General features: G+C 37.8%; 1 protein-coding gene across 2 annotated transcripts in view; it reads left to right on the top strand.

Moving 5' to 3' along the window:
* The window catches only part of KAT2B (lysine acetyltransferase 2B), a 108041-nt gene that overhangs the window by 84700 nt on the left and 10471 nt on the right, over positions 1–12870 (top strand). For both annotated transcript variants that reach the window (XM_021674562.2, XM_012466720.3), the window contains exons 12-13: positions 5422–5532; positions 8714–8857. In XM_021674562.2, coding sequence (XP_021530237.2) covers positions 5422–5532; positions 8714–8857 — 255 coding nt within the window. The remainder of the gene's footprint in view (positions 1–5421; positions 5533–8713; positions 8858–12870) is intronic.

The raw sequence follows: 12870 nt of genomic DNA, 5'->3' as shown, positions 1-12870 counted from the left end.
TGGCCAATTTCCTGATCCTTTTATTGTCTTGTGTTATTAGTGATTAATGAACAACTTTTGAGACATCGTACTGCCCAAAATATTGACATTTTCACTGGCGTGTAGTCGAAGATAAAGATTGCTGAGCTCTGCCAACCCGGCAACATTAGACAACATGGAAGCACTGCTCCAATATGGAGTAAAACTGAATGAGTCCCAGTGGCTATAGCATGTATTATTGAAAACAGCAAATTCATAAGTAGAGGTTTTATTTTTATTTTCATTTTTAATTTTTTTGAGTCGGGGTCTTGCTCTGTTGTCTATGCTAAAGTGCAGTGGCACGATCATGGCTCACTGTGTCCATGACCTCCTGTACTCAGGTGATTCCTCCCACCTCAGCATCCTGAGTAGTTGGTATCACAGATGTGCACCACCATGCCTGGCTGATTTGTTTTTTGTAGAGATAGGGTCTCCCTATGTCGCCCAGTCTGGTCTCAAACTCCTGATCTCAAGTGGTCCTCCCTCCACAGCCTCCCAAAGTTCTGGGATTATAGGCATGATCCATTGTGCCCAGCCATAAGCAGAATTTTTTTTTTTTTTGGTTTGAGATGGAGTCTTGCTCTGTCAACCAGGCTGGAGTGCAGTGGCAGTGTTGGCTCACTGCAACCTCCGCCTCCTGGGTTCAAGCAGTTCTCCTGCCTCAGCCTCCTGAGTAGCTGGGATTACAGGCGTCCACCATCACACCCAGCTCATTTTTGTATTTTTAGTAGAGACTCGGGGTTTCACCATGTTGGCCAGGCCTGTCTTGAATTCCTGACCTTGTGATCTGCTTGCCTTGGCCTCCCAAGTGCTGGGATTTCACATGTGAGTCACCGTGCCCAGCTCATAAGCAGACATTTTAAGTGTTAATTTACTGTATTAAAAATCTGGGCTAAATGTCACTTTAAAATCTGTATCCGGTCATTTTGGAGAATCATGCTGATAAACAAATTCCTGTGAATTCTTTAAATTAGATTTTTAGGTGGATTTATTGTGCTGAAAACACAAGATAGCATTTGAGAATTGACTTGAAGCTCCTCTCCTGATTTTAGAATATCTTATCATCTAAAACCAATTTGAATTTGATATTATATGTAGCTTTAAAATTATGTAGCTAATGTTTGTTTGACATAGTATTTAAATAAACACTGAAGTTACCAGATGGTTAGAAAATGATCCTTTTGGTGGCAGGTAAAAATAAAGGTGTGCAAACAAGGGGAAATAGGTCTGGGGTTAAAATCTAAATGAACATTTACTTATAATAGCTTTATGTTGTGACTGCCTCTCTAACTAAGGCAGTACTTAAACTACCATGGCTGCTAGTCACAAATGCTAGTTAGATATAGAAGAAGTTCAAGTTAAAAGACACAGTTCCTTCTGACAAGCAACTTGGAATCTGGAAAAATTTTTTGGAGAGATGACAAATTTGTGGTAACTGCTGAAAAATATCTTATACAGGTTTTGAGAAGCTATTTACCAAAGAACCATCGTTGCTCTCGGGTAAAATTAATTCAATTGTGGATGATGGGGACAAATTTATAGTTTCTATTAACTCCTTACAAGATGGTGCATAGAACAAAATCTCTCTTGCATCAACATCCATGTTAAAGTGAATTTTGTCAGAAGACACATTCCTTTTTTTTTTTTTTTTTTTGAGACGGAGTTTCGCTCTTGTTACCCTGGAGTGCAATGGCGCGATCTCAGCTCACCGCAACCTCCGCCTCCTGGGTTCAGGCAATTCTCCTGCCTCAGCCTCCTGAGTAGCTGGGATTACAGGCATGCGCCATCATGCCCAGCTAATTTTTTGTATTTTTTGTAGAGATGGGGTTTCACCATGTTGACCAGGATGGTCTCGATCTCTTGACCTCGTGATCCACCCGCCTCGGCCTCCCAAAGTGCTGGGATTATAGGCGTGAGCCACCGTGCCTGGCCAGAAGACACATTTCTTACTAATTTTTAGACATTACTTTTCCTGTGTACGTGCAGTTCACTCCAACTGGCCAACCCTTTGCTTTTTTCCAATTAAGAAAAATTTTTTTGGCCGGGTGTGGTGGCTCACGCCTGTAATCCAAGCACTTTGGAGGCCAAGGCGGGCAGATCACCTGAGGTGAGGAGTTCAAGACCAGCCTGACCAACATGATGAAACCCCGTCTTTAAAAAAAAAAAAGAAAGAAAAGAAAAATTTTTTTTAGAAATAATTTTTAATTACATAAGACATACACAAATGCATTTTCAGATAAAACAAAAATCCCATTTCCCCCGCTACCATCCTGCTATTTTTGTCAGCTTGGTTCGCATCCTTCCAGGTACTTTTGTATTGACACATATATTGGAACTTACTGTACCTACAAATAAGAGGTGATTGTGTGTGCGTGTGTGTGTTTTTTTTACCCCCGTTTAAATAAATGGAATTCATATTGTATGCATTGGCTTACTGGAAAAAAACAACAACATTGTCTTAGAGGCCTTTCAGCTTTAGTGCATATATATGATTGTTTAAATTTGTATTTAGGTAAATTAAAATGAATATTTACCTCCTTGGTCACTTAGGTACTCAGTAGCTACATGTGACTAATCATTACTATATTGGATAGCATAGATAAACAACATTTTCATAATTGTAGAAATTTCTATTAATGCTGATATAGAGCTACTTTGTTCTTTTTATACAGTATTTTATAATATGGATGCACCATAATTTAATCATTTCTCTATTGAAGACATAGCATGTGTATTTCCAGTAATTTTCTACCACCATCAACGTTCTGTTTGGAAATGTTTCCTTAGACACCGAGAAGCAGAATTCCTATATGAATGAATATGGCCAGTCTAAATTTAAAAAATTATTTGTAGATTGTCCTCTCAGTGGGTCTGCCAGTTTACATTTTTCACCAATGGTGTGGGAGAGATAGTTCTCCCTACCCCTACTGGCACTGGGTACATCAACCGTAAACATATTCGCATGCAGTCAAGTGAAACATTTCATTTTATGATAGAGTGCTCTGATCACTATTGAGGTTAAACATATCTTTTATATTTGCTGGCAGTATTTATTCTTGTTCTAGCCTTTGACAATTTTTCTTTTATCCTATCTCTTTTTTTGTATTGATCCTATAGAAGTTATATATGTATTTTTGATATTAAATCTTTGTAATCTGTGTTGCAACTACACTCCTAACTTGTCATTTGTCTTTCCTTTATGGTATCTTTGATTACTTATGGTGCCTTGAAGAAGTTTGAAAATTTGAAGTATTCTACTTAATAATCTTTTGCTTCATTCCTTTGCATTTTATATTTTCTTTAAGAAGCCTTTTGGTATCCTTAAGTTGTATACCCACTTTTCCTATATCTTTTTATGATACTTTTGTAAAGGTTTGTTTTACCTTATGTTTAGATTTCCAATCCATCTTCTTCTCTTGTTTTCAATTTGACAGACTCTTTTAAGGCCTAGCTTAAGCATCTCTTTTCCTCCTATCCCCCCTCTCTTTACCACTCAATTACAGTCTTTTTCACTATTGAATATACAAATATATCACTCTGTACCAAAACTGCATAACAGAAATGTAATGCAAGCCTCAAATGCAAGTCACATATGTAACTTCAAAATTTTGAGTAGCTAATTAAAAAAAGTAAAGAGCAACAGGTGAAATTAATTTTGACATTTTTTACTTAATATGTCTAAAATTCTTGTCATCAACATATAATAAGTATAAAATGTTAGTAATGAGAATTTTTTTCAAGTGTGTTTTTATACTTCAGGATGTCTCAAACTGGACTGGTCTCATTTCAATTGCTCAATAGCCACATGAGGCTAGTGTCTTCTCTGTTGAACAGTACACCTCTATACACATGTGTTTATATGTTTATCTTCCCCATTTTACTATCATCTCCTCAAGGAGAGAAATAGTTCATTTGTCTTTTTCTCCAAGTTTTATTCAAACTCTCAGTGTTTTGGTATTGTGATGTGTTTTGGAAAAGCTAAAATGTCTTTGGGTAACATCAGTGGAAGAATAATTTGCAGAAGAGGGGGATGATGGTACTGTTCTAGTTATTGGACATACCGTCCCGTTATTATTATGCTTGCTAGGATCCATGCTTTAGAAGGCATTGTTATATTAGAAAAAGCTGTGAAAAAAAAGTAGTTGGATAAGGTGTCTTTTAGTCATGCCGTACGAGGAATGACCATAGCTTTGATGGTACTTGGCTTGGGACTGGGGAAGTAGAGATGGGCATGCATGAGAGAGCAGAATCTTCAAGGGCTTGAAGGGTTGCTAAAAGCAGGAATGAGTCTTTGTAACTCTAGGAGTAGAGCTAAGGTCACTGAGTTTCGGAAGCAGCAATGACCAGATCTTGGGTGAACATTAGGACGGAACTCCCAACTATATAATGCCTGAAAATGAACTGGTCTATCTCACCACCAAGGAATTGCCCTACTTTGGAGGTATTCTAGCAGATTGCCTTTTCATGGTAGATGGCAAAAGACCCTTAGCCTCATATGAGTTGGGGAGTTCAACAAAATGACTTCCAAAGGTCCTTCTGTCCTTGAGGTACTGTGATTTCATGATATCATACCTGGGAGCATATTTGAATTCTTTAGAAGAATGTGTCACCAAATGCTAGAAAATTTATGTGAAGATATTTGTGTCTGGATGCTTGGATTTACTTTTATCTCTCTTTATGAGGTTCCGAAACGATCACATTAGATTTATACATTTTCTGTAAGCTTCATCACTGAAAAAACTGCATATTTTAAAAATATTTTAGTCACTCAGTTTATTCAACATCGTTCACTGCCTTTAGTTACTTCCTAATGTTTTCTGGCTGATTCAGAGATTCTGGGCTTATCAGAACTTACTTGGAAAGGTCTGATAAGACCAAGTTTAAAATGCTATGTATGTGATGATACAATTCTTTAGAAGGGTTGCTAATTTGTGGTATACAGTAAACACTTGGATTACTAAATATTCTAGTGTAGATTAGCACTTTTCCTTTGCATGGTTTTTTTTTTTCCTCTGAGAATCTCAAATACTTTAAAAGATAAGCAGAAATTCATAATCAACATTCATTCTGAAAACTTTTATATTAATATTCAGCAAGTAATCTTTAAGATTGAACTTGGAACTTGTGGCCCTGGTATGTTATTTTCAAAGAACTAAAATCATAGTTTCAAATGATGATTTCATCTTTGAATCAAAGATTTTGAATTCTTTTGGTTTTATAGCTTGTTTTCAAAGTTAAGAAATGCAAGAAAGGGTTTTAACATATTTCCTTCAGGAAAGGTCCTGGTTGGTAAAATATGTAAAAATCCAAACTCCTAAATTCGCCATCATTTCCTGGTGGATGTATAAAGTTTTTTCTACAGAATCTAATGTATTGTTTGTATACCAACTTCCTTCCACACAGGGCTATGGAACACACCTGATGAATCATTTAAAAGAATATCACATAAAACATGACATCCTGAACTTCCTCACATATGCAGATGAATATGCAATTGGATACTTTAAGAAACAGGTGGGTTTTTCACCATGCAGCACTGTTTTTCATTCCTTTTCTTAATATGTTCTCAGCATTCTTCCAAATAAGTTTCTCCCCCAGTGTTTTCTACTTACAAGAACAGACATTTGTTTTACAAGCCTTATGTCAGAAATAAGCTTCAGCCTGGATTAGAGAGTGTCAGTGGCACATAGTAAGTACTGAATAACTATTTGTTGAGAGAATGAATGAATGTCATCTATTAGTGAGGTATAATATTGATCCTAACATTTAAAATATGGTTTCTAATAAGAAATTCCCAGTCTTAGAATTTGACGGGTAGCATTCTCTGTTAATGAGAAAAACAGATTTAGTGTCTGGAAGGCCTCCATTTATGACAGCAGAGAGGAAATCCTAAAGTTTACAAAAAACTGCCAACAATCCTGATTCTACAGCACATAGCAGGCTAGGAGCTTGGCTGTCATCTTTGCAGTTCCTTCCTTCTTCCCTTCCTTTCATTTTTTTTTTTTTTTGAGACAGGGTCTCACTTTGGTGCCTAGGCTGAACTGCAGTGGTGCAGTCTCAGCTCACCGCAGCCTTGACCTCCTGGGCTCAGGTGATTCTCCCACCTCAGCCTCCCAAGTAGCTGGGACTACACTCAGCTAATTTTTTGTATTTTAGCAGAGACGGGGTTTTGCTATGTTACTGAGGCTGGTCTGGAACTTCTGGATTCAAGCAGTCCACCCACCTCAGCCTCCCTAAGTGCTGGGATTACAGGTGTGAACCACCTCACCAGGCCTTCATTTTAGCAGTTTCTTATCAGAAGTTTTCAGCTCAGGCTGGGTGCAGTGGCTCAGGCCAGGTGCAGTGGCTCATTCCTATAATCCTAGTGCTTTGGGAGACCAAGGTGGGAGGATTGCTTGTGATCAGGAGTTGGAAACCAGCCTGGGCAACAGAGTGAGATCTTGCCTCTCTTAAGATAAGTCTTAAAATAAGTTTTCAGCTTAGCTTTTTGATGACTATTCTTTGGCTGAATATTATTTTTAATAGTGATTTGTAATTCCTAAAATTTTCATTTACTTTTTTGATTATAAAAGTAATATATAATCATTGTAGAAAATGTAATAAAGCAAAAGAAGGGGAAAAAATGGCTTGTAATTCTGTTACCCAAAGAAATTTACTGTTAATACTTTTTTTCTTATTTTAAATTTTTTTCTTTTATTTTTCCTCTGAGCTCATACCTATGCCATTAATGCTTTGACACATACCTTTTAAATATTTTGTCTGTGCGTATATAAACATAAAAGTTGGTTCATATTGTGTATATAATAATTTTGATGGTTTCCTAGGATTTTGTTTTATAAATAGAAAATACTTTTTTTTAAACTAATACAGTTTTGGATATCTGGGTGTTTCTTGTAGGTAGCGTGCGTGTGCATGGGTGTGTGTATGTGTGTGTTTTGCCCTCACTGATGGTAATTTGCTTAGGTTTTTGTTTTGTGTTGCCAAATGCTTTAAAAATTTCCATTTTTGTCAGCAGTATATAAGGGGGCTCAGGAAAGGAGTTGATAATTGAAAAAACATTTACCACTTTTCCAGATAATCAATTTTGTATGTTTGCATTTATTTAATTATGTGAAGTTTGATTTATTTTTCCATGTTTATCAACTCTGTATTTGTTCCCTTTTTGGATTGTTAATTCATTTTATTTTGTCCCTTTTTTAATAAAAATGTTTAGTTGTACATTGATTTATGAGAACTGTTTCTATATAGCACTATTATTCTTGGATAATATTTGTTTCAATATCGCTTGTGGCTTTTTCTTTAAATCTTCAGAATGTTAAAGATTTTATTACATAAAATCTATTGACTTGTTTTGTCTTGGACTTTGTTTTGAGACAGGGTCTTACACTGCCACCCAGGCTGGAGTGCTGTGGCATGATCACAGCTCACTGCAGCCTCGACTTCTTGGGCTCAGGCGGTTCTCCTGCCTCAGCCACCTGAGTAGCTGTGACCACAGGTGCATGCCACCATGCCCAGCAATTTTTTTTTTTTTTTTTTAATCATTTATAGAGACGATGGAGGTTGGGCGGGGGTCATCTTGCTATGTTGCCTGGGCTGGTCTTGAACTCTTGGACTCAAGTTATCCTTCTGCCTCAGTCTCCCAAAGTGCTGACATTATAGGCATGAGCCACTATATCCAGCCAGACTTCTTCTTCTTCTTTTTTAAAATATGTTCTTATGTAATTAGGAAGCTTTTTGTGCTCTGAAGACAGATAAATAATCTGTTTATTTTCTTTTCATTCTTTGAGATGCATGTCAACTTTTATGGTAAACTCACTGAGAACTTAATTGGATTGTTTCACTGAGGACTTAAGCATCAGCTTTCCTAGGCTCTAACTGTAGTGCAAAGCATGCGATCTCAACCGTGGTACTTAAATGACTTGTCTATAGTCCTCTTTGAGGATGATGACAATAATTACATGGAAAATAAATTTTTGTTGAAAGGTGAGGCAGTAAACTGCTGGTGGTGGTGCTGAAGTTCAAGTAATTTTATTCAAATAACTGAAATAGATGCTTAAGGAAAATTATGTTTTTATTATAAATATATTATAATTTTGAATAAATTCTCTGAAGCACTCTGTTATGGCTTAAAGTATATAAATGAGTATATTACAAAGCATAAATGTCATTGAAACAACTGTATATTGTGACTGTCTGGAATTTTTTTTGCCTTCAAAGAAAGGATTTCATTTCCTTAGAAACATTAAGCTTCTAATCATTTTATTTTTTATTTATATTTTTTTTCACCATCTTCTTTTTGATAATTTAGATCAATGTTAGTTATTGATTTGTTGAATATCCTGGGAATACCCCCTCACCACTTTGGAGAAATTTGTAACAGTCATATTTAATGATGCAATTCAGTACAAAATTAACCTGATTTTTACTTAATACCTGCTTCTGTTTTAAACTTTTTAATATTTCTTGCATTTTATTAGGGCCATTTAAAAAATGTTGTCTTGCTTCCTATTTACACAGTGGGATTTCTGGTGTTTTGAACTTCATGGGTGGTTTTAAGCTAATCCTCTTCAGAATAGTACAATGAGAGCTTAAAAGAAGCTTGTCTTGATTCCTCGCACAGTGCCTGGAACATAGTTAGCACTCAGTAGATATTTGGAGCATGATGTTCATATGAATGAATTTATTTGTTTTGCAGGGTTTCTCCAAAGAAATTAAAATACCTAAAACCAAATATGTTGGCTATATCAAGGATTATGAAGGAGCCACCTTAATGGGGTGTGAGCTAAATCCACGGATTCCATATACAGAATTTTCTGTCATCATTAAAAAGCAGAAGGAGGTAAGCAGGTGGTTGATTCATATACCTTCTTCTGTACAGGCCAGTCTTAGCTGGGATGGGTTGCATATCCTTGGGTGCTGTGTATATGTGTTTACTGGATAGATAGCAAACTCTGAGTTTGCTGTGGGTTGTCTAGATTTCTTCTCTCTCTCTTTCTCTTTCTTTTTTTACACGAGTCTCTCTGTCATCTAGACTGGAGTGCAGTGGCACTGTCTCGGCTCACTGCAATCTCTGCCTCGTGGGCCCAAGCAATTCTCCTACCTAAGCCTCCTAAGTAGCTAAGATTACAGGCATGTGCTACCACGCCCATCTAATTTTTCATATTTTAGTGGAGACGGAGTTTCACCATGTTGGCCAGACTTGTCTTGAACTCCTGACCTCAAGTGATCCACCACCTCGGCCTCCCAAAGTGTTGGGATTACAGGCATGAGCCACCGCACCTGGCCATAGATTTCTTTTTTAAAGATATCCTTGATCTGTTTCCTTTCTCAGTCACCATTTCTACAAGAGTCATTACTTTTTAAATTTGTACAAAATTTAAAAAAACGTGTAAAATATGGTGACATTTTAACTTCACCTTCAAGCCCTTTTACATTCTGGCCTCAATTATCATTCCCACTCTTAGATCTCTTTACTTTCATTTCCAAATACTCTAAGTACATCTATTTACTATTCTCCAAAGTGTCTTCATCCATTAGTCACCCCCTTCACCCGACACACATATAAATCAAACCGTTTCAGCTTGTGTTCCAGTTCCTTCTCTGTACTTCTCTAGCACCAGTTTGATCCACTTATTTGAATTTCAATTATTCATCTTACATAGACATTTATCTTAGGGTATATTAATCTCCCTTTTTACATTGCAAGTTCTGAAGGCTTATCCTTCTAGGTATTAAGTGATTTGTTTTCTGGTATTGAGGTGACATTTTTTATGCATATGAACTAAAAGAGAAGCAGTAAAAGGGAAAGGTTGATAGATTTGAATGCATAGTAATTTTAAATTTTTTGAAGGCAGAAAAACAAATCCATGAAAAGAACAGAACTGGGGAGTACACAAAGGCCATTTATTGAAAGAACTTTGTGTGTTAAGCCCAGGCTCACCTCCTGGCTGCCCCTAGTTGGGTGGAGTTTGCAGCTGTGTCATCCCACATCAATTCCACTTGATACTTCTGTTATTCATTTAGTGCACTTTTTTCTAACAAATAGCTAAGGAGGACATCTGTCTTATACCCATCTTTGTTTTCTGGTTTCCACTAACCTCCTTAATCCCAGTTCTTAGTTATTTGTCAGGCATTATCAATGTAACAGCCCTAAAGCTTTTTACACAGTGTCTGTGTCTGGTACATAGTAGTTACTCATTAAGTATTTTTCTTTTACTTAAAGTGGCTCAGTCTCGTTCTTATGTTTCCTGGGGAAATGAGCAAAGACTTTTTTTTTTTTAATTTGAAAATTAAAAACAACTTTTGTTGCTTCTTGTTCAAAGATGTCAGCCTAAGAGAGAATTCCAAGTGGGCACTTGGAAGAGTTAATAAAGCACAGCAGGCTCCTCTCTCTCCCTGTCTCTCTGAGGAGCTGGCTTTCCTCATTGTTCTCTCTGGGGCTTAATGAGCAGGTCTGGATTCAGCAGCACATCGTTCCGCATTAGAGGCTGCTGGCCAACTAAAGCCATCACCCTGCTGTCAGCTGCTCTTTCCTCATTCCTCCTCCCAGCAGCACTAATTCATCCCCACAGTGTTAGCTGAGAGCAGGATTCCCTTGGCAGAGTCTGCAAATTCACATTGTACATGATCTGTTGGCCCTTCAAACCTACAGGGGAATGCCAGAAGCACAGAGCTATTTTAGATGGCTAACAAAGTGGTCAACTTTTGAGAAGACAAGCCTCCCTCCCCCTTCTTTTTTCTCCTGTCCTCCTCCTCCCTCTCTGCCTCCAGCCTTCCCTCTCACATTCCATTGAATGGGTGATGGAGGTTTGGCGCTCTTAACCTAGTTTTTAAAAAAGCTATCTGAAGTCACTTCAATAAAAGAATGTATTTGGATTAATGTAGTATTTTTTTCCCACAGAATTCAGTTGACTTTTTTCAAGTATTATTTATTTCAACTGTGAAAAAACCCTTGAGGAAGGTAGGGACTAATGGTGTCAGCAAACAAATGGTGAATATTTTGAGGCATTTCTTAGCCCCTAAAAACATATGGGAGCAGAGTAAGTTGTAGTTGTCATGAGTGGAGATAGACAGAGAAAACTGGTATAGTTGGACAGGTGGACCAGAGAGTGGAGAGTTAAGTGCTACTTTGTGAGTATTGACTCCAAGGAAAGGGTGGGATCTGTAAGGGCCTCATGTCATCTGACACGGCTTTGTGGGAGATTTGTTTTGAACTGGGCGGCCTGGTAATGAAATCTGAATTAGCAGAGGCTCAGAGTCCAACGTAAACAGATTTGTAGGCACATAAACAGGTAGGACCATTGTTACGTCAGTGATGAAGGCATTGTTTGAGAAAGTGCAAATGGGCTATGAGCAAGCATAATCGGATATATATGAGTCTGTGCTTGTGTGTGTGTGTGTGTACATGTACGTTTATGCATGTATGTGTGGATAGGCTGGGTGGTGGATAGGGGGATGAATTCTTATTTACATGTGACAGTCCAAGGGCCTATGCCTGTGTGTGTGTGTATGTGTGTATGTGTGTGTGTGTGTGTGTATATATGTATATGCCTGTATGTGTGGATAGGCTGGGCACTGGGTGGGTGGGGATAAATTCTTAAATGTTAATCTACATGTGACAGTCCAAGGGATTTGGTTTGGAGAAGCCAAAGTAAGGATAGGGCAACTCAGTGCAATTTTTTTTTTTTTTTGAGACAGAGTTTCATTCTTGTTGCCCAAGCTGGAGTGTGATAGCATGATCTTGGTTCACCGCAACCTCTGCCTCCTGGGACAATTCTCCTCCCTCGGCCTCCCGAGTAGCTGGGACTACAGACGTGCTACCACGCTTGGCTAATTTTTTTGTATTTTTAGTAGAGATGGGGTTTTTCCATGTTGGTCAGGCTGGTCTTGTACTCCCAACTTCAGGTGATCTGCCCACCTAGGCCTCCCAAAGTGCTGGGATTATAGGTGTAAGCCACCATGCCTGGCTTCAATGCAATTTTTTTTATAAGGAGACATGTGAAGACTGGGTGATATATTGGAGATGGGGACTACTCCCTCAAAAATTTCCCTTTTGGGAGACCCTAAAACTGACAGCAGTAGATCATAGGACTCAGCTATGGACTTCAGGAGAAGATGAGGACATATTTTCATTTGGAAGGCATCGATTTTATGGTCATGGTAGGGAGTTGAAGTGAAGCTGTTTTCTAGGGAGGTAAAGATAATACACTAGAACACAATGAAAATACCTCCTTTCTGAGATGCAAGTCAAAACCACAATGAGATGCCATCTCACACCAGTCAGAATGGCTATTATTAAGTAGTTAAAAAAAATAACAGATGTTGGCAAAGCTGTGGAGAGAAGGAAATGCTTATAAACTGTTGGTGGGAATGCAAATTAGTTCAGCCCCTGTGGAAAGCAGTTTGAAGATTTCTCAAAGAATTAAAAATAGAATTACCATTCCACCCAGCAATCCTATTACTGAGCATATACCCAAAGGAAAATAAATTGTTCTTACAAAAAGATGCATGTACTCATTTGTTCATTGCAGTACTATTCACAATAACAAAGACATGGAATCAATGCAGGTGCCTATCAACGGTAGATGGGATAAAGAAAATGTAGTACATATACACCATGAAAATGAAATATTATGCAGCCATAAAAAAGAACAAAATCACGTCCTTTGAAGCAATGTGGATTTAGCTGGGGCCCTTATCCTAAGCAGATTAACACAGGAACAGAAAACAAAATACTGCATGTTTTCTGTTATAAGTGGGAGCTGAACATTGGATACACACGGACACAAAGATGGGAACAGAAGGCTCTGGGGTTTCCAAAAGAGGCAAGGGAGGGAGAGGAGCAAGGGTTGA

This window comes from Aotus nancymaae, unplaced genomic scaffold (genome assembly GCF_030222135.1).
Source record: "Aotus nancymaae isolate 86718 unplaced genomic scaffold, 86718_ANA_hifiasm-v0.15.2.pri h1tg000019l, whole genome shotgun sequence".
Lineage (NCBI taxonomy): Eukaryota > Metazoa > Chordata > Mammalia > Primates > Aotidae > Aotus > Aotus nancymaae.
This window is presented reverse-complemented; position numbering and strand designations above follow the sequence as displayed.